This window comes from Syngnathus scovelli, chromosome 10, assembly GCF_024217435.2.
Source record: "Syngnathus scovelli strain Florida chromosome 10, RoL_Ssco_1.2, whole genome shotgun sequence".
NCBI lineage: Eukaryota > Metazoa > Chordata > Actinopteri > Syngnathiformes > Syngnathidae > Syngnathus > Syngnathus scovelli.
The window spans coordinates 6,405,810-6,427,677 of record NC_090856.1 but is presented as its reverse complement, the minus strand read 5'-3'; the positions used below and the strand labels follow the sequence as shown (position 1 = coordinate 6,427,677).

The following is a 21,868-nucleotide window of genomic DNA, read 5'->3' as shown; positions in this document are numbered from 1 at the left end:
GTATCTCTTTTCATCAAGATTATTTCCATTGTACAGAATTATTGGACAATCCTTAAATTAGAACATGTAATTTACCATGCCTGATTAAAATTGACCGACTGTCAGTGACTGGGTACGCTGCGAGCTGTCAGACAGCAAGCAGGGACGGCGGACCACAATATTTCATTCTCATCAGTGATCCGATTGCAATCGCCAACATGTTCGAAGAGGCTAGCGAAGTGTTCGATAACATGTTTAAATCTTCATTTCCCCTCACCTTCATTGTATTTATCCCAGCGGTGCTCATCCTGGTGTCACCGCTCCATGCCGAAGCCGCACATGAGTTCACGGTATATCGCATGCAGCAGTATGACCTGCAGGGACAGCCCTACGGTAAGTCCCGCAATGCCTTTGACGGTCAGTTACCCTCTTGAAATGTCCTATTTTTGGACACGAAAACTACAACGATCAGAAACTAATCGTAGCCTTCAGTTGATGTTCGATCTCGTATCAATGTTGCTTAGAAATCACGGCATGGAATGGGTTTGCATATGTTAGCTTGTGGCTAATGTAGCTCGCGATGCTACTAGGCTAGTTGTCAGCAACTTTTAAAAAATGAATGTCGTTGAATGACTTCATTTAACAGAATTTTCTCATAAAGACAACAGACGAATGTTCTTCATTATGTAAACCGAAAGCACGTCATCTTCTCAGGGTTTCAATCTTGGCTAGCTTTCCTGTGTGGAGTTTGCATGATTTTACCTCTGCTTTCATGTTTATCAAGATCTAGACACGCCCTGTGGAAGGTGGATGGATGAGAATGTGAAACTGATCCTCATTTAGATCAGCTGAATTTGCACAGGAGGTGCATTTGTAAATTTTGCTATGTCAATTTGGGAGCAAGCCAAAGAACCTGAAGACAAACCACACAAGCATGAGAGAAACTCTACACAGTGCTGAGATTTGAACCCTGACCTTCAGAACTGTGAAGCAGTCGTGTTAACCATTAGTGGTGGTGTGTTTTTAATAAGACTGAACAGTAACAACTAAACATGTCTGCGGCATTCCTCAGGTACCAGAAACGCTATCCTGAACACCGAAGCTCGTACTGTGGAGGCGGAGGTGTTAAGTCGTCGCTGTGTCATCATGCGGCTAGCAGATTTCTCCTATGACAAGTATCAGAAAGCCTTACGCCAGTCTGCAGGGGCCGTGGTCATCATCCTGCCCCAAAACATGTCCACTATGCCCCAGGACATAGTGCAGGTACTCAGAATTTTGATGCCGATTGCAAAATTGACACACCATTGGTTTCACTTCTCCATTTTTAGGAACATTGCATTAGTTGTGACTAATTAAGATTTGTCATTTGTCTCTTCCAAATGTAACATTTTTGGTAGCAATTCATGGAGCTGGAGCCGGAGATGTTGTCCACAGAGACCATCGTCCCCGTCTACTTTGCCATGGAGGATGACGAGCTGCTGTCCATTTACACTCAAACCCTGACCTCCTCCTCCTCCCAGGGAGCCTTGTCTGCAGCGGAAGGTAAAAAGACTCACAGTTGAGGTTTTGACATTTTGAATTGCCCTTGAACATAAAAACGACACCACGGTCAATTCAATACGTCAAGCAGTCCTTGTTGTTGTCATTCTGTAGTATTGGTGCATACGGCCACTGCTAATGGCTTCCAAATGGTCACCAGTGGTGCTCAGAGCAAAGCCATGAGTGACTGGGCCATCACCAGTCTGGAGGTGAGTGACTGATTTCACACGAGTCTGCCTCGATTTTCATCACTCATCAATTAATAAGGTAATATAATTTTTCAGGGACGCCTGACTGGTGTCGGAGGAGAGGACCTACCCACAATCGTGTTGGTGGCTCATTACGACTCCTTTGGAGTTGCTCCGGTATGGCGGCCATTTTTTTCGGGGGAGAACCTGTAATATTGTAATAAGGATAATCATACCGGTTTGTATTGCGCGTCCAGTGGCTGTCATATGGCGCCGACTCAAATGGAAGCGGGGTGTCCATGTTACTGGAGCTGGCCCGTCTCTTCTCCAAACTTTACACTTATAAGAGGACGCATGCTGGGTGAGCACATGTTCAAGCAGATTAAATATACTCCAAGGTCATTTTATTAGGCACACCTGCACTGTCAAGCACTAGAAATTTTTCATATTTACCATTTGTTTAATTTTCAGATACAACTTGCTGTTCTTTGTTTCTGGTGGGGGCAAGTTCAACTACCAGGGCACCAAACGCTGGCTCGAAGACAATCTGGACCACACAGGTCCATTCCTCCGTCAACTTTTCTTATTTTCGAAACTTCCTGGCTTACATCTATTTTTCTCTGCAGACTCAAGTCTTCTCCAAGACAACGTTGCTTTTGTGTTGTGTCTCGATACTTTGGGTAACGGAGACGCTTTGCACCTGCACGTGTCCAAACCTCCCAAAGAGGGAACTCCTCAGTATGCTTTGCTCAAGGAGCTGGAAATGGTGAGATGTTTCTCACGTTGCCTTAATGAAAGCGCTAATGCACGTTGACGGTTAGCGAACAAGTGCACAGCAAGATAATCCTACAATTTTGACCACCCGCTTCGACTCCCAGGTGGCGGCCAGCCAGTACCCAGGGATGAAGTTCTCCATGGTCCACAAGAAAATCAACCTGGCCGACGACATGCTGGCGTGGGAGCACGAGCGCTTCGGGATCCGCCGCTTGCCAGCCTTCACGCTCTCGCACCTGCCCTCGCACCGCCTGGCGCAACGCTCCAGCATCATGGACGTGCGGTCAGTGTCCCCCTCCCCTCGCTACGGAGCGGGAGAGCCCCCTGCTGGGTGGGTTCACTACTGCACAAATTCTATGTGAACACAATGTGAAGTTGGCACATTTGCTCACTGCCTCCGTTTTACTTGCCCTTCACATTGTGGACATTGTCTTACTGTGCGTTCCAGGCCACACGTAGACATTGAGAAGCTCAGCAGGAACACAAAGGTGGTGGCTGAGGCTCTAGCCCGAGTCATTTACAACCTCACTGAAAAGGTGAGACTCCTCTAAATGAGTCATCGTTTTACGAGTGAATGTTTTTGTAGCCTGTCAAGTCACTGGTGGCTTTTTATGTCCTCTCAGGGAGCCCCCAGCGACTTGCACATCTTCACCGAACAAATGGTGAGCTAATCGCTACTCCGCATGATAAAAATGATTTCTTTTTTTGGGTTCTGGATGTATATGACGTGTTCATACTTTCCGTCCAGCAGGTACAAGAGGAACACCTGTCCGCCATGGTGGACTGGCTGACAGCACAGCCGCGGGCCGCCCAGCTGGTGGACAAGGACAGCAGCGTGGTGTCCACCTTGGAGTACCACCTGGGACGCTACCTCAAGGACGTCAAGAAACATTACGTCAAAGCAGACAAGCGGTAAACATGACCATGTGATTTCTGTCTTAAATAATATTGATTCTGATGTTTAGTTCTTTCACACACAGTGATTTTTAATGTAAAAATATATTTGTGTCTTCCAGGGATCCAGAGTTTGTCTTCTACGACCAGCTCAAGCAGACCATGAATGCTTACAGGTGATTGTTTGATACCAAGGAAAATTGAATCAAGTGTAATAAAAATGATTTACTCACAAAACTAATGTTCTCCATAATTTTGTTTTGGACGGTCCTCCCGATTAGAGTCAAGCCGGCCATCTTTGACTTGTTGCTGGCCGTCTGCATCGCTGCCTACCTTGGCGCCATGTATCTTGCCATCCAAGTAAGCCCCATCCATATTGAAATCTGAAATCAATGAAAGCTAGAAATATGAATTGACGTGTTTTTTTTCCCCTCCAAACAGAATTTTGGAGTTTTATACAGCATGGCACGAAGAGTCACCCAACCCAAAGTGAAGGCCCACTAAAGCCAACCGAGACAACCTTCCAACCCCCATAAACCCGTTTCTTGTTTTTGACACTCTCTCAGGGTGCTTTTCAAAGCCGCCCCAGTCATTCCCATCATCCTCTGCCATACGACTATGTGGTCACTTCCTGTGCTCGCTGCCTACTTGAAATTTGCATGCAGACAGAAGTAGTTTCATCCCCCCCACACACACACACCCCACGCTCGTCTTCACCAATGCACTGATGTCACTGGCAGCTGGAGGGACGCAAATCTGTCTTACTGTAAAATATTTTTTTTTCTATTCTTCAGAACCTCTTTGAAATAATAAGCAATCTTTTTAAGTGAAACAACTTTTAATAGGTTGGATGTTTTTACTTTATCCACCTCATAATATGTGGGCCACATGGTTGGCTTACGAGCCAGTAATGGGAAAAATGTTAATGATTGAAAAGTACCAGAAAGTCCCGACTAATTACTTGGCACTAACTAAATCATTCACTTTTGAATCCAAACAAGCCATGTATTAAAAACAGAAGCCCAAGTGAAGTATTGTTAACCAATCAAGTTAATGTGTAGTAGTATGTAGGTAACCTTTAATGTTAAAGCAAGATGTTCACTCTACTTTGTCCCACTTTAAAAGAAAAGTAAGATATAGTAGAGCTTAGTTGAAATGGAACCCTGAAAAGTGATTCTAATCACGTGTGTGTGCATGTATGTGACTTAATGTGTCTTATTCTGACCTTCCCAATGTCCTGTGTTTGAACGCAGCAAAAGGCAAAAGCCTCAAGTCCATTTTCTTGTCTAATCACACCTTTGTGTGTAAAAGTACATCTGCAACTTGATAAATTACATTTTTTTTTGTTATCACTATGTTGCCATGACCTTTTGCTGATTGCGGCTAACTTCTAAGTTCACACGTGGAAAGTGGGCACAAGCACACAAAGTGGGAGGCTGGGGTTTTAGTCTTAAATGCACCGCTGACTGCTGAAAAGCTAAATCTTGAGTTTTTTTTTTTTTTTTTTAAACTGTGACCTACAAGTGTGGTTTTTTTTGCGTGTTTGTTTCTGCATGACTTGTTCTTTCACAAATCAAAAGCCCCACTTTCATGACAATTAATTTATTGAACATTGGTGGAACTTGAATAATGATCTTTGCAAAAAAGAAAAAAAGTGATTAAAAAAATAAATGATGAAATAACGTGTTGTTTTTCTACTGACTAAGACGAAAAAAATCGAGATGAAAAGGTACATATTGATATGAACTATTTCTTTTTAAATATTAAGCATTTTAGAGTATGTTACCAAATTAGGCTTTAAAGCCTGAATTGGACATTTAAATGAAGGTAGTACTTCAACTTTAATTACAATTTATTGGTCATTGGTGCACCCAAATAATCTTCGCAAAATAAATGACTAAATAACTGAGTTTTTTTTTCTTACTTGACACCTTTTTATTTTAGGGAATAAACCAAAAAACAAATTAGAATGCTCTATAAAAGAGAAAGTGGTTGCATTGCGGGCAATTAAGTTTTCCATGGTCTGTGTATCAGTCATCCAAAAATGAATGATTAAAATACAATGTTTCATCCCAACATCATAAAAGGCTCTTAAAAATACCCTAATTCACCCTTCCCTTTTCTACTATCGATCTAACTAAAAAACATTAAAAATGCTAATAAATTACAGTGCAATTATTTTTTTTTTTGTAAAACAACAAAGACCTTGCATGGCTTTCAGCCTGACATGCAACCTTCCCATTTCTGATTAGTCATTATTACAAGTGGACATTTTGGCACAATCAAAGCTTTGATTTCAATCAGTTGGAGTCAAAAGAAAAAGAAATCACCGCTGCTCGGGTACCGAATACATTATCCGCCTTTTCCTTCCCGTCAACCATTTTCTGTGCCGCATATCTCGACTTAGTGGACGAACATTAAGTGTTTTGGACTCTCATAACCACTTTCACTTGATTGAATGTATCTACTGTATAGGAACAAAAATAATAATAAAAAAAAAAAAATCCTGTAATCAATCATTTCAAGTAGTTATGTCACTTCCTGGGCTAATTCCTTCAAGGAGTTGTTAACTGTTTTACTAGTTGAATTAATTACATGCACAAAACAAAACCCCAAAATATGTATAAGCTAATACTGCCACAAGATGCCTCACATATTTCTAACACTGCAGCCTGAGAAGCTGACATGTCAGTTACAGAATATGACACAGTAGTGTCAACTTGAGAAAAGGATGAGGTGACATGGTGGTTGTATCTAGACAGTGGATTCGAGAGAACAAAAAAAAATAAGTCAGCTTTCTCTGGTCCCTCTTGTATCTGATTACATCAGACTGTCCAACAAAAGACAGGAAAGAATAATACAATACAATAAAATAATAGAATAAGAACAGTGTGCTCAGAGGGAAAAAAAGAGAGAAATTAAACAGCAGCAGTTCAAATATCCCCCCCCCCCCAAAAAATACTAAAACACTGACTACTCACCCAAAATTTGGGAGATATTTGGCTTTCGGGTAAAATTTTGGGTTGAACTTAAAATGCATGAGAACCTCTACAGGTTAACTTCATTTGCTTTTCTCTAGCAGGACATTGGGATAGTAAAATTCACATTTAAGATTTCACCTAGAAGCCGAATACTCCCCAAACGTTTTGAGTAGCGTACGTGGAATGATGGAGACAAGGTAAGATGACAACAAAGTGTGCGCCCCGTTCCAGCACTACAAACATGCTGAGTTTTCAAAACAAGAGCCCAAAGTTGATCGACAAGGTCGGAGGTACCGAGGCACCTTTTTTTTTTTTTTTTTTCCTTCCTACTCTGTATTGTGTGCAAATTGCATGCAGGAGCGTTCACTCCTTTCCAAAGAAAAAATGGGATTACATAGCGAGAAGATCCCGCGTTAGTTATAAAAACAAATCCATTGCATGTTCCCAAAATCATTCCAATGTCATGCGTTCCTGAATACGTGTGCATACTTTTGTTTTCTTAAATAATATTGATTCTGAGTTTCAGTTCTTCTGTGGGTCCCTTTCACACACACGAAAAAAATTCAACGATTTAAAAACCCCAAGTCAATCACTTCCAGCTAGTTGCCGTCATTAAAGCAGCAGTCAGCTTGTTGGCCTTCATATCAGTGCAACACACACACATGCACACACACATTGATGGAGAGAGAGGGTGGGGGGGTTAACAAGTTAAATTGAGGTGAAGTGTTGTAAAAAGAACAAGCTGCATCCATTCGCTCGCCGTTCATTCACTACTCTCACACACTACTAATGATGCTAATGGAGGCAGGAGGCCACGGTGGACCTGTGTGATGAGAGTGAAATCAATAAGCGAGGTTTTGGATGAGGGGATACATGTGACACCTCCTACAGTCTGTTTCTCACTGCTTCAACGAGATAACATTCACAGTGCTTGAATAAAAACAACATGGAAATACTTTAAAATGTTTTGTGTGTGCATGTGTATTAGGAGGCGGTGGTGTTCCTCCTTCCTGGTGGGGGCGCCGCAGCTCTGTTCATAAATGCTTCTCCTTAGCGATGCCGTTCTGAACGTGCTTCCTGTGGGTACAGAGTAGCGGAAGAGAGTTGGCAAAAGATGATATCGGAGATTCAAGGCTATCCAGATAAAAGGGGAAGTCGACTTAATAGTTTTGATGATAAAATTATCGAGGCTAGTCCAAATAGGGTATTGTGAAACGTAGCCGAGATGCTAACAGCAGTGACAAATTTGTGCGGAATGAACCTAAACTAACACAGTTACAGTAAATATTTGTACTAATTTCAAGGCCATAAATATCAACTGAATAACAAACATTACGTACCGTGTCACAGCACAGATTTAACTTCTTTGAAAATAAAACACCACCATTGGACCGTAGTAACAGCTCACAATAATTTTACTTTTGAGTGCAAAAGTCAAAGGTAGAAGATAATGGAGTCAAAGTATGATATATATTGTGATAACAGAATATACGCACACTTTTTTTTTTCCTGTTTAAAGCTCACCAAGTTATCATGTATAGATTGTATGACACTGCACACATGCATCTTTATGATGCCACAATTGATCAGTTGTGAGACTTTTGTGGTCAAGGTCCACATTTGACTTTTAAAATGAGTAGATAAACCTGGACATATATGTCAAATACCTTTTGTCCTTTTCTAATACTCATTTCCTGCTCATCCATAATTAATCAAAAATACGATACATACAATAGAAGCGCATGTGTTTTCTAAGAGGTCAAGTGCAAAGTATCGACTCACCCCTCGTCAGAGTTGTGATGTCCAGCATCATCATCGCGGTGATCACCGCCGTGATTCATGGCCGCCGCCGCCGCCTGAGGCTTTCGGAGCAGGCCCGCTGCTGCATTGGCGCCTTCCTCCTCCTCGTACTCCCGGACGTCATTCACCTCCTTCACCTTCAGCACTTTCACTACGAAGATGACGATGAACTGGTGGTGGGAAAATAACGAGACTCAAATTATTTCCAGGCCCACCTGGCATTGGTGAACATTTTGCTGTACTAGTTGTGCCTGGTCGAGTGGCATGTGACGTTGACCAGTCCGGGTGTGAGTGTCTTGGTGTGAGCTGTGGTCGACAACAGCTTTTGAGTAAGTGTGTTCATGTGCTGCTGTAAAGTGTCAGGGCAAGTGTGAATCATTTTAATACAGACGAGGGTATGACGTACCGTAAACTAAAAACTCGTGAAGAAAAATTCAATCATTATAAATCACAGATTTCCATTTAAGGACCGTAGGTATTTGTGTGTGCTCTTACCAAGAACCAGTAGATGTTCATGAGCAGCAAAGCGAGGAGCAGAGTGTTGAAGAAGAAGTAGAATGGAATGTTGGGGACTGACACGCAGGTGGCATACAGTACTTTCAGGGGAAACCAGTACAGGCGGAACCAGAACCTGAGGGACAAAGAGGTCTGGAATTAAACAAACGATACGATCCCCGACAAATTTAGACCAAATTATTCTGTGATGGTATTGCAGGGCAAAGTGTAAAATGATCATACCAACTGTTAACATATTAGCAATAACTGCAATATCCACGATGACATTGTAGGTTGACCCCAAACTTGTTAGATACCTACCATGTGATGCTGAAGCTAACCGAGCCCATATTGGCGAGCACGTCGTTCAGCAGGTAGTAGCCGCCTCCTCGGGATTTCAGGTAGATGTTGAGCTTGGTGAACTCCAGCTGGATGTCGTTGATGTCATGCAGGAACAACACCAGGATGCCCACATTGTGGTACCTAGCAAGATTCACAAATTTTTTTGTGACTGCACATGAACACGTCAAATCGTAATGGCAACAAAACACTACCTGAAGGCGTAGGAGAAGCAGATAAGTGCCAAGGTGATGATGTGATGCACCACCATGACAGCAGAGTCCTTCCTCCAGGCGTCCATGTAGACAGTGGCATAGATGGAGTGACCGTAGAAGCTGCCCTGGATCAGGTAGGCAATGGCAATGTCGATAGGCACTGGCATTCCACTCTTCCAGTCTGGAAAAATGGAAGAGGAGGGATCAAATTCTGAAGCTAGCTCCAGCTTACCCGCGACCGGAAATGGATGTATGGATAGACACTTGTGTGTTTTGGTCGATACTGCCAACAGATATTACTGTCACGTAATCTCTGTGCCCCGAGAGAGTGATTTCAATCACATCCGCGTAATAAAAAGGGATTTAGGTGGAATCCCGACAAGCAGCTCTGCCCACTGTGAACACTGCGGCGGCGGTTGTCACACTAGCTCAACATCTGCCAACTACAATGGAGGTAATACGATCAGCGTGCTTCAAGTGCATTGATGACAAATCTCCCGCATACCAGGATTGGAAATGACGTACATGTGGTACGAATGTTTATGAAGAAAAAAAAAACCAATAGTTTAATTCAGTCAACTTTAGCATAACATTCAAATTACTATTACCGTATTTTCCGGACTATAAGGCGCACCTTCAATGAATGGCCCATTTTAAAACTTTGTCCTTATATAAGGCACACCGGACTATAAGGCGCACAATTAATGCATCATGTCAGATTTTTAATTTAAATCAAATCATTCTCCATTTTATCTTTTTTATTTCAATTTCAGACGCAACAATTTTATAATCACAAAATAATGATCCATAGTCTTTTTGATTCATGATTCATAGTCTTCAGTGGGCCACTTTTGATTGATTTCATGACACAATGCTTCGGGCCAGTTTAAATGTAGGAATTTGGTCCATATATAAGGCGCACTCGACTATAAGGCGCACTATCAGCTTTTGAGAAAATTTTAGATTTTTAGGTGCGCCTTATAGTCCGGAAAATACGGTAATTAAAATCATATGCGCTAAAATTGCGGGCCTGTAGCATTTACGGTATACAATCGTGTAGTCAGTCTAGTTTGCACACTCAATAGTTAATAAATAAGATAATCAGGTTCTGACAAAATCATGATCACGATTAAAATTTGATTAACTGTGTTGCCATGGGGGAAACCCATTGTGGTGAGGTCTGGCCATTGTGCTTGAAATTTAACTGACCTTTGTCTCTCAATCCATCTATGGGCGTAGTACCCGTATATTTCACACAAAACACAGTGCAGCCCTAATTTAATCATGTACAGGCAAAATGGTGTTATTTGTATAAGAAGGCAGCAAAGTGGCAACAGGCCAGGCTACTTGCTGCTGCTTCATCCACGCAAAACGTCTGCAGCTTCAGCAACCTGTCGGGGGCAGACGGACGGCTGGCCGCCCACAGGCCTCTCCTACCCTGTTTATGTGGCCCACCAATACTGCTCCCGGGCAAAAGATGGAAATAATGATGTTGCCGCTGAGATATGCAAGCTTTTTTTTTTTCATGCTGGTCAAATACTGGAAAACTGTCTTGACTTTGCTACCTCGAGCACTTACGTAAGAGACGGGGCTCAGTAACATTGCGATTAAATATGCATTCTCTCTGTGCAACTCTAAACTGAATTTGACTCTTCACTAGAAACACCTTTGGAGTCTAAAGAGATACGATACTAGAGCGCCGAGAACAATCCGTTTAATCGCTTCAATTTAGGTTCAGATTAGCAATGTAAATACAGAACCCAGTTCTCCAAACACTTCTCGACTTACTGTAGAAGACAGACGGTGGGTTGTCGAAAAAGGGGTAGGAGGTGAAGAAGAGCAGGTAGGTGCTGTAGGACCACGACATGGTGTAGAAGACCAGCTTCCACGCGCTCTCCGGCATCTTGGCGGCATCTTTGGGCAGCAAGCTGCACCACTGTGCCAGAGGCTGCAGAGAACATCAGACATTGTTTTTAACATCAACATTGAAGTAATGATTCAATTCAATCTAATGCACATTCGTCCATTTTTAAAGCCACATGTCTCACTGAGAAGCAGAAATAGAGGAAGTGGAGGCGAGGCCTGCTGACATCCTGATGTAGCGTGATAGAAAGGCACCACCTCCTCGCTGGCGGGGACAGTGACCTCCTTCCCACTTACCAACATTACAACCTCCCCTGTAGATTTTCTTTCCGGAGAACTTCATAACGATCCTCGCGTAGATGACGAAAGCTCACTCAGAGTGTGACAGCATAAGAGTCAGGATGTTTATTGAGTGTTTTAACTCAAAGACAGTTTTGTGACAGCCTCTTAAATAATATTCCAGCTGGCTCATGCCTCAGTCCATCTGCTTTAGTTGTTGGCAAAAAAGTCAACAGGATATGATTCATTTGATAAGGCTCTGATTATACCCGGACAATGACTACATGTAAATAAACCATGCATCCTCTGAAGGTCACAAGCAAAGGATTCCGTTATTCACGTCACATTCAATTCCGAAAGATGAAATGGAACGTCTGGGTGTGTTGAATTTTGAAATGAATGATATGAAATACTGTAGATTTGGCGATTGCGTGACCCCGCAAGTGTGAAGTAAGACGAGAAAGGAAGCCGACAGGCCTGTTTACGACATTCTTCGAGTCGTGCGGTTGTGACAAACAGGAATCAAAAAAATGTAAGAAAAAAAACAATTGCATGCAGAGAGCACGTGACTCATTGGCATGCGTGCTTCAGAAGAAGCGGACGGAAGACTCGAGCACATCTGTCAGCCCCCCCTTCCTTCACTCTCAGCCCAACTCCAGGGTTCCTTCTTCCCTCTTAGTCCGCCCCCCCTGCCTGCGACATTTATTTATAGAAGCCAGCTGTCAGCATGCCCCCTCAGTCGTGCTCTACATCGCTCCAAACCCCCCCGACACAAAACCCAGCATGCTCTCTGAAGCCGGTGCTGAAACACAAATAAATTGCGATTTTTATTTTCCTCCCCTCAATATTGCAATTTAATATAAGTTCAAGGGTTTCCTCCCATTTTTTTAACACAACCAATAAATGTATATTATTACAATAAATACTATTAACTATATTATTATGTAAAACATTTTATCAACTTATTTAAGACCTTGACCTGGAGTCTTTTACGCGCTCACTACAACAACGCCGCTAAACGAGTGCCATTTATGACAGTAGATGAAGGACACTGAGATAATCCCACTGGACCTGTGTCACATAAGTGGCCATGATCGGACCTTTGACCGATCAACCCTCTCAGAAAGACCCTCATTGGATTTCATATAACAGTCCTTCTTGAACTCTATCAACCAGGTGAGGTGACTCAACTTGAGTCAGACTTAGGTTAGTAATTTTATGATTTTGGGACTTGCTTGGCTAAAACTTTTGAAAGACTAGATTTGGACTCGGTACTCAAGTGTCACAGAGGGAGCTCTAAAGATGATTACATTTTGATTCAATGCTCAAAGATTGAGTTTTAAAAATAACATTATAAATAACAAAAAATAACATTAATCTTCATCTGACACTATTCAACCAATAGACAGGGAAGCTAGGCTAATTAGCCTCCATAGCTTAGCTCACCAACAGCTGGTCAAACATTCAGCAATAAATATGATGCATTATTAATTATGTCTTATTTTTTTTTTGAAGAGGAGGAAACTGAAGAGGAAAAAATGTGAATTTTGTGTGAAGGAGACCTAATGACAAGTGGTTCCCTTGGCTCATGCTTCCACTTCTTCCTCATTCTTTGTCATTTCCTTTCGTTCTCTGCTGGCATGTGGCTGCTCTAATTACTGAACCTTCTATGTTCTTACAGGAAGTGGAAGTGATGAGAGATGATAGAGTATGGACGGACTTCATTGGCCTCTTGTATAAGGAGATAAAGTCAACCCATAAATCAGTTTGACATATTTTATTCAGAAATGATCGTCATAAATCTGCATTTTGGCTAGAAGGATGTTTCCTGTTCTATTTGTTTCCGTTTTGTTTTCTTTGTAGAGTGCAATCAAAGGGTTTGACCTGAATTTGCCCTTGGCTATCAACATACGTCCAAAATTCAAACAAAGATTAGCAAATAAAGTGATGAAAGAGAACTGCATGTATTGTGAGGTTGAAACTGCACACTGAGTTTGTGTTGCTTTACCTTGTGCATGTCACAAGGAGGAGTAATTTTAATTCATTAATAGTATTTTTATTATTATTTTCCTTTCTCTTTTGGTATTCATTTCACATTGAATGCAGTGACAGATGGATGCTCTTTGCGGGGGAAAAAGCATTTAACAGAATGGATGGAAAGATAATGACCGGAGAAAGAAAAGTTGGCCCCGTTCCTGAGCTAGACCATAAGAATAATGATAGTTCAGCACCATTAACTCTTTGCTCACCTTCCTCTTCAAGGTAAAGGGAAAAGCCTAACAAGAAATAAAACAATAACAAAGGCGCATGAATAAAATGTGATGATGGGAAAAATCGGTAATTACGATCTTTTGCTTCTCAATCGCAGCCACTCAGACACACGCTACGCTCTCTGGGTCATTTAAGTTAAATCATCCATTCTATGCTCACTGGAGCCACTAAGTTGCAGCGGTCCGTTGAGCATCTCAAGATGGGTCAGCTGCATTTTTTTTTTTTTTTTTTTTTTTTTATGAGACTAAACAATAAAGAATTGGACCTGCATGAATGACCTCAGGATGATGATCATGTTGGTGAAAAATGTAGAGGTAAAAACAGACGAGGAAACATGAGGTAATCAAACACGTGGATTCGTTTAAATGCACAGCTCGGTCGGTCGAAACGGAGAAATGAACGCTTGTTTCAAGGGATGGGAAAAAAGTGGGATCCTTTGGAAAAATAGGTTCAACAGCGCGGACACGTTTCCATTCCATCAAACAGCAAAGAGCCTCTTCATGCACAAAGTAATGAGGACGGCTAAATGAAGCTGGCCTAACCCGGGATCAAACCTGTTTCCTTTCTGCCAAGTCCCATCCTGCCAAGAAAACTCGCATTTCTCAGAGGGGGCCGCTACGACACTACCAAAATGCTGATTATCAAACACAAGCTTGATTTAAATACACTTTGTGTTGATTTAGTTAAGGATCTTCTGTCACGACACAACCTCGCCCATTAGATGTATTTTTTTAAATCACTAAACCCTAATTTTGGGATTGTGAAATGAATCTAAAAAAAGAAAATCATTCAACAGTGTCCATCTTGTGGAATAGAATCAACACGTCTTATGGGATATCAGACACGGCTGACTCAGCTGCATTTTGGCTACACAACTGTCAGAGGTTAGCGCCAAAATAGAGTGGAAGAGGAACCTAACTGCTTTTTCTGATCATGTAGTGTCAAGTTTTTGGAAACGAGGCTTGTGTATGACTTACATCCTGAATTAATTTACTCTCAAGTTTCTCAATCCTATGTAATGCCGCAACTTTATAAGTCAAGTCAAGTCAAGTTTATTTATATAGCCCAAAATCACAAGCAGTCTCAAAGGGCTTCACATATACAAAACAAATGGACAATTATTCTCAAAGCATCCCCTGATCTGAAGCTCCCAATAATAGTATATAATAGTTTCAACTCTTGCATTGTAAAATGGAAGAACTAATTCAATATTGACAATTGAGTCGTGTGTGTCTGGGTGCTAATGTAGTACAATCATGTGCGCTTCATTAATTTTAGCACTTAAATATATAATCCCTTAATTGGTATGACAAATGTAGAAAGGAACAAATTGTGCACAATAATTGAATTGAACCCTTCATTAAAAGCAACATTTACGTCATTCCCGACTCATTTTTAAACGACTCCGTCTCGCTAGCCTATTAGCGAGACATACGGCTGTCATTCATAATGCAGTGGTCGTGCCACAGATAGCTTGGGGAGAAAAGAGGCATTAGTGTGTGTCTTCCACAGACAATGGAGTCATTCAAGAACAACAAAGCTCTCTGAAGAACACACTTTAAAGTGGGTTAAATGTACTGTACGTTGTGGCTCATTTTTTTAATGGGGTTAATGAATGTCACAACGGCTAGCGGTTAGCGTGTCCAGCTGTCACAGTTCTGAATTTCATAGAGTTTGCCCATTCTATTATTATAGTACTAGTTTTGCTATCAAAATGAAAATGTTTTGTTCAGTATTGGCCATGAAACACTTGTCAAGCTGTTCCAATTAGAGAAAGGCCATTCATGTAAGAATCTAAATGGAAGTGTCCAAGCAGATTGGGTCCCTGGCCAGCGCTAATGCTATTAACGCTGCTTAGGAGGGAGGTCACATGACACTACAGCTGTGTGCAAATGTGTGTGTGTGTCACGTGTGTGTTTCCAATAACCCCGCTTCTCTATTAGCTGAACAAGATTTACACAGGCTGATGATTATATACAGTAGCTGTCACATTGCAACTAGTCCGACACCTCTCTTGCAGCAATTATTAAAAAAAAATTGCCCTGTCATGCTGCCTTATTTTCACATCAGTGTGTGAATTAAAAGAAAGGCACTCCAGAGATAAGTGTGAAAAATCCAAAGCTGCTGTTGAGTGTGCACGATATAATTTCAATGTGATTAAAAAAATAAGCACCGTAATGAACAGTAAACTAATACTTGACCTTCACTGCGTGTTCTTGATTTCTCCGACATTAAATGTAGTGTTCAATCAATGTAACTATTTTCTAGTATCGTGCGGGATAACACATATTGAATAATGCATGATGGTTATGGAATCAATTAGCGGATTAAAAATTCTGTTGATTGCGTGGATTGTTGATGTATCGCATCCTGAAGCGATGGAGACAAAATAGAGTGCACTGCTTGGCTGCAACTAGCAGAAAAAGTTGTCGATTCAGGATAAGTAATTTGCTCACTAAAATTCATGTTTATATTTAATAAAATTTTCTTGAAATAATTATATGTAGCGAAATCCAATACACCTTTATATTAACTTTACTATAAAATATATTTAGTATTTATATTGGGAAAAAAATAACTCAATAGGTTGCTAATTTCCCTAAAAGTCACCAGAAGAAATCCTTGACCCTTGACCTTTTGGACAATTTCCTACTAACAATAAATGCTAAAAATGGAGCTATAACATGAATAGTTACCTCAAGTCAGGGGACAAATGACTAAAAATCCATCAAAATATACATGTAAATCTGTAAAATAAATCATGATACACGGAGCCAGAATGAAGTTGAAATTCCACTGACTGCTGCAGTAATGGAGTGGCCTGATTGCAAACTTGTAGTGAGTAGGGTTAAATAAGGGCAACAGAAAGGGAAAATCAGTTAGCGGCTGGCCACAGGAACTCTGGGATGGTCAAGGCCGCATGGCGCATTCCAGCTGCCCAAAAGAGTGCGGGACCATTACAGTAAGCAAACAATGGTGATTCATGAGACTGCATTGTGGAGGGGGGAAAATATGGCTGCTTAGTGATTCACCACGTTGGCAAGCCTGCAGTCACTCTTCCTTGGTTTTTTCCTTTATTCAAACACCTTCTTGCTGAATTGGATTCGCAAAGATACCAAGGCAGATTTTAAAATGCCTGTTGTACAATATGTAGTCCACACATGGTCATCGGTGTTTCTAGCCATCTGCTAAAAGATTTATTTTTTTTCCCTCCTCATCAACGAGGCAACACTATGGCACTTGAGCCGGCAAGCTCGTCGCTTGCTCACTGTTTGCTGTTAAGTGCTGAGTAGGTGGTGCTCGCTCGGTAAGTGGGCCGTAAGAGCTGTTTGTTGTTTGTTGATGTGCATCGCAAGCGAGAGTGACAACGCAGGTACGGGAATTTTAAAACAGCTTTCGGGAAGAATCTACAGTTTCGGGTTGGCACTTGTGTTTTCTTCGCTAAAGTGGAACAATTAATCTTATGACTAACCTATCTATGAAATCAAAATGTCTGTATTATAAATTTATTGTTTGTGTTTATTTAAAAAAAAAAACATATTAAATCACAATATTAAAGAGGGGAGTAGAACACAATTAGATTATTTTTCCATTTTGTTCAGCCCAAGTCCAAAATCAGATGGGATAGACTCCAACTCACTTTCAACGCTAATGAGGACAAGCACTACAGAAAATTAAAGGATGGAAGATACGCTGAAGCACCCAAAAAAAAAAAACTGCTGTTGCAACAAAAGATGCATTCACATGAAAACATTTTCATTATTGGACTTCCAAATCTAATTTAGCCATTTTATTTCTATCACTTGAATGACATTGCCCTCAGTGGTTCCAATCACTTGATAGAAAGTCTATACACATCTATAGAAGATCCTATATGGATACAATTCAAAGAGAGGAGATGAAGTCGACACCCGACGGCGGATACGCTGTCGGACAAGGATCGCATGTCACGTGCTGTTTAGGTTGATGGAATTAAATGACAGTATCACTGGCAATACATGCAACTAACAATAGCTGAACTTCATTCAAGGGTCGGAATTCCAAGACGTCCACCTGAGTGAGCACTTTTGGCCCAACGGACAAGCACTTTCCCTGACCGCAATTCAAGTGTCAGGTTTCTCCTTGCGGCTCTAATGCAATATCAATGAGTCGGACGAGAAAGGCGGATCGTGTATCTTGCGGTCGAGGAAACTTGCTCAACGCTTTCACTTTGAGGTCCAGGGAGGCATGTTCGTTGCTCTTGGGCTCTGCTCGGGGAGATAAGCGCTGCGGCGCTGGTAAAGCGCACTGCAGAGTTTGCAGTTCAGCGTACAACAACACGTGTGCGAGTCTTGGCTGATATTTACGAGAGCGGTTATTAACTGCCGTACTGCTGCTGCTGCTGATAGATTTCGACCCACGCATGCTTTGGTTGCCACTACATGCGTTAATAATGCGCTAGCCTGCACATGATGACAGTTGCATGGTGCTCGAGTGATTCTTGGACCACCAACATGGGCTGGCCTGAGTATGCACGCTATTGTGTTAATGATTGGTCGTTGTCTGCTGACTCAGCAGCGGGCCTTACTTCTGGCCTCTGTTCCTTCCGCTCTCTACTCTCTCTTCCCTCTTCTGACCGTGCTTCTGTGTGAACAAACATCCTCTCTCAATGCTTTCATTAACAGGGGAATAGGAAATACAGTGGATATCAGTGGTTGCAAAAGTCTACACACCCCTGTCCAACTCCCAGGATTTTATGGTATTAAAAAAAATAATAAGAGCAATTATTTTATAACTTTTTTTTCAACTATTAACAGCATACGTAGAAATCGCATACCATAGTATATCAAACTATCAGTCTGCAATTCGAACCCAGTGACACCAGCTCAAAAGTGGCTTAGCGGCTTACTGTTTGCTTAGTTTAGGCTTTAGAACAACAAACCATCTGTAAAAGTCAAACCCTAGGGGCTGTCCATATTTGGGTTTGAGGGAGTGTGCTTACAGTAATACTGAATCATTTATAGATTGACATCTATATTTGATTGGGTAGTGGAAGCCAATTTGCCTCTAGGGTGCAACTGGTACCCCACCGGGCTTGGGATGCGACTTACTGAGGCTAGCAGTCACAACCATGCCCGCATTTTGACGTGTACACAGAAATTGGTAAATTAAGGGTCAATAGTTCAAATTAGTTTGTCTCGCTTCGGTTCCTTTTAAAAATTTATCGATTGACTGTTAATTTTTCCTCAACAGTCATCAAGGAGATTCAGTCTCACAACCATTTCCTAATAAAAACACAAGAGTGCCACAATTGTTCTGTCACTCTTTGAGATCCCATTACTGAAGTCTTTATAACGGCAACGGCACATTTAATATTTCCCAGTTAATTGATTACCAATTTTGCCCACTGACAGAAACACTTAATTCTGGCCAAAAGCGGGCTCAACGATTTCCCTAGAATCACAGCTCATGGAGATTCTGTACTTATATAATTGAATCATTACTGACATGTTAATAAAAGGTGACTTAATATAGTTTCAATCAAACAATTTCTTCAGCCCAGCGTCAATTTAAGTGCGGTTGGAATCATCTGACAACCCACAGCAGACTTCCAGAACCTCACAGCAATACTTTGGCTGCATTAGCCTCGAGCGCACAAACTAACACAGAGCCAATCCTACATATTAGGCATGCCCGACATAATCAAAAGCACAATGATTCATTCCTACAAACATTGTTTTGCATCATTTATGGAAGCACATAAAATGTAAAACAGTCACGGCTTTCTCTGGTCACATCTGGAGTTTTGCATGAAGCCCCAAGCTAGGAGTTTTGCATCATTCATAGCATCTAATACAAATGCAATCGGCCAGAGGCCACAATGAGAAGGGTAAAAGCAACAGGATGAAGCCACAGAAAGTGTGGGGGGAGGGGGGGGGGGCAAGAGAAGCAGCCATCGAGCCTTTTTACCTAAGTGCGCATATCCTTAAGCACCTGACCTCAACAAGGGCGCCAACTCAATGGCAAAAAAAAAAACAACCACCGCTTAAAAGCAGTCAGTGAGTGAAATTGCGAAATTGAGAATGTTCTTAAGTGTGATGCAACATTTCTGCTTAGTGGTAATCCATTTGAAAACTTATTTGTGCATGCTGTGTGGCGGTTGTGTTAGCCAAAAATAGACGTTGAGTGATAATGCTAACTTTATTTATCTATGGAGCACTTAAAGAAATAACCACGGCTGTAAAATAGTGTTAAGGGTGCTATAAATAAGATACATTTTCTATGTGTGAAATCTAGGTATGGGCCTTTGAATAGACCGGTGCTGGGTCAGCTAGCCTAAACACTATTGCAAGCATTGACCTACATTTCACTGGCTTATCTGGAGACCTCAAGAATGGCAAGTTTCTTTTCAGCTATTAACATTACTATTATTTTCAACACTTCAGGTGTAAAAATAACACCCACATACGTGGACTGACCAATAGACCGACCAATTGAAAAATACTGTTAGCATTCGGATTCTTGTTTAAAAACATTCCTTTATTCTCTGATGACTTGCGTTCCAATTGCACAGACCATTTATAAAAATCAGAATAAAACATTATTTGCATAATAACTTGGAAGACAATAACAGAAACATGCTAACCGATGCAAAGATGGACAAAGTAATTGGTCAGCTATTGATTAACTTAATGTTAAGGGTGATAACATCTAAAAACTCATCACCATGACAGCAACGGACACAATCACACCGGGGTCAGAGGATCCATAATTTACAAGTGGGAGGATTAATTTGAACAGAAGCAGATCAACCAAACCTTTGCTTCTGACCATATGGCCAATACACTCAGTGGACACTTTATTAGGTACACTAACACAATCCGTTCATCCAGTTCCTATAGTGTTTTTTTTCATTAGGCTGATTGTGGGTGAGCTGAAGCCGATCCTAGCTGATTGGCCAATAGATGCTATGAATAAAACTATGGACACCAAAAGAGTCTTCAATGTGATTGCATTTGCAAGGCCTGCTTTTAGGGTTTGATGTGCACACTTCCTATTGTCATTTTGTGACTGTGAGCACATCCATTTGTATTATTTCCAGCCAACACTTGCTCTCCTCTCTGCTCACACCTGTTGTGTCTTTCTTGCCTATGGGGAGCAATTAATACCTCAATTATGGATGCTGCGGAATGGGTTGGAGGTCGTGCATGTGTCTCACCTACCTTGAACAGACATTCTGTCAGCCCTCGCCTGATTTGCGTCCACAAAAAGGCGCAAAAGAAGAATAGGGCAATCTCGGTCCAGGTGATGTATGCGTGATCAAGGAGAGTCCGTGTTGTGAGCTCCAGCCCACACTGGCTACAGTCTCTCCACGATTTCAGCATGACGTGAGAGGCTCGGCTGACGAGCTCCAAATATCCCGGCATGGGCTCGACATCCCCGGTCTGAGCGCCCATCATAGCGCGGCGCTTCGGAGCGGGGGGGGAAAGAACAAAAATAGAAAAATAACAAAAAGCACTGGGAAAGGGGGGGTGGGTACTCCAAATGAGGGATGAAGAGATCCCTCTCGCGTCCGGGCCGTGTGGCTAATCCACTAACAAGCTTGCTAGCTGTCTTAAAATAAAAATAAAAAAAAGCTTGATCTGACACCCCGCTGTCTCGCTCCGGTCGCTTTATTCTTTGTTGTCCATATTTTACAGCATGTGCCCGCTCATTCTCCGCCCGGGATAATTTCTTAAAGGGTCTCGGCAAAAACACGAGCGACAATCATTGTAAAAATGTTAACGGGAGCCATGGAGCACAGCGTGCATGTTTCCTCTCACCATCACCATCGTCATCATCATTCCGCTGCGCACGCGGCCAATTCACCGGCAAAAGCGCGGCGTGTAGCTGGCTAGCTGTCGAGCTAACTTCAAATGACTCCACAGCAGAGAGATCTGCATTGGCAGTGGATCCCGAGCCGGCTAAGTCACTCCGATCGCCAAATAAATGTCAAGTGAGCTTCATAAATCGTAGCGGTGTGGCCGAGACAACACGCGACTATTGTGCCGTTCAGCTACGTCACGTCTCAACCCTTGCCCTTTATTCCGCTAAAACGGATCTTTTAAATTTAAAGACAAAAAACGACAAATAAATAGGAATACCCCAACTTAACCGATGGTCGACCTTAAAATGTGAAGCATCTCCACGGTTGATGTACGACGCTTGAAGGACGACAGCCACGTTTATTCAAAAAAGGAGGTAATAAAAAAAAAACTCAGGGTGGAGGCGA

At 41.8% G+C, this 21,868-nt stretch overlaps 2 protein-coding genes across 6 annotated transcripts; one reads left to right on the top strand and one right to left on the bottom strand.

Annotated features, from left to right (window-relative positions):
- Positions 1–91: 91 nt before the first annotated feature.
- Positions 92–6,323, top strand: ncln (nicalin). Of its 4 annotated transcripts, none has more exons than XM_049729175.2 (15): positions 92–372; positions 1,052–1,242; positions 1,377–1,521; positions 1,633–1,727; positions 1,803–1,883; positions 1,964–2,067; positions 2,178–2,266; positions 2,333–2,472; positions 2,585–2,763; positions 2,929–3,016; positions 3,104–3,142; positions 3,232–3,392; positions 3,497–3,550; positions 3,656–3,734; positions 3,816–6,323. In XM_049729175.2, exons 1-15 carry the CDS (start codon positions 198–200, stop codon positions 3,876–3,878), a joined length of 1,683 nt encoding a protein of 560 aa, XP_049585132.1. In that variant the 5' UTR covers positions 92–197; the 3' UTR covers positions 3,879–6,323. The 4 variants fall into 4 exon arrangements, with proteins under 4 accessions (XP_049585132.1, XP_049585130.1, XP_049585121.1 ...); XM_049729173.2 differs by having other exon boundaries at positions 3,229–3,392; XM_049729164.2 differs by having other exon boundaries at positions 2,585–2,811.
- Positions 5,285–21,865, bottom strand: cers1 (ceramide synthase 1). Of its 2 annotated transcripts, XM_049729202.2 has the most exons (8): positions 21,741–21,865; positions 20,820–21,065; positions 10,993–11,152; positions 9,205–9,385; positions 8,972–9,133; positions 8,651–8,786; positions 8,138–8,325; positions 5,285–7,432 (listed from the first exon to the last, which is right to left on the bottom strand). In XM_049729202.2, exons 2-8 carry the CDS (start codon positions 21,054–21,056, stop codon positions 7,390–7,392), a joined length of 1,107 nt encoding a protein of 368 aa, XP_049585159.1. In that variant the 5' UTR covers positions 21,057–21,065; positions 21,741–21,865; the 3' UTR covers positions 5,285–7,389. The 2 variants fall into 2 exon arrangements, with proteins under 2 accessions (XP_049585159.1, XP_049585151.1); XM_049729194.2 differs by having other exon boundaries at positions 20,820–21,865.
- Positions 21,866–21,868: the final 3 nt, after the last annotated feature.

What these genes read in the sequence shown, in the direction of transcription:
- ncln (XM_049729158.2), top strand. Translation starts at nt 198, where the DNA reads ATGTTCGAAGAGGCTAGCGAAGTGTTCGATAACATGTTTAAATCTTCA. An exon ending in AGACAATCTGGACCACACAG is followed by an intron (nt 2,267 to 2,332) that starts GTCCATTCCTCC and finishes TTTTCTCTGCAG; the next exon opens with ACTCAAGTCTTCTCCAAGAC. An exon ending in CAGACCATGAATGCTTACAG is followed by an intron (nt 3,551 to 3,655) that starts GTGATTGTTTGA and finishes CCTCCCGATTAG; the next exon opens with AGTCAAGCCGGCCATCTTTG.
- cers1 (XM_049729194.2), bottom strand. Translation starts at nt 21,056, where the DNA reads ATGATGGGCGCTCAGACCGGGGATGTCGAGCCCATGCCGGGATATTTG. An exon ending in CCCACCGTCTGTCTTCTACA is followed by an intron (nt 9,386 to 10,992) that starts GTAAGTCGAGAA and finishes CCATTTTTCCAG; the next exon opens with ACTGGAAGAGTGGAATGCCA. An exon ending in GTTAGCTTCAGCATCACATG is followed by an intron (nt 8,787 to 8,971) that starts GTAGGTATCTAA and finishes TTTGTCCCTCAG; the next exon opens with GTTCTGGTTCCGCCTGTACT.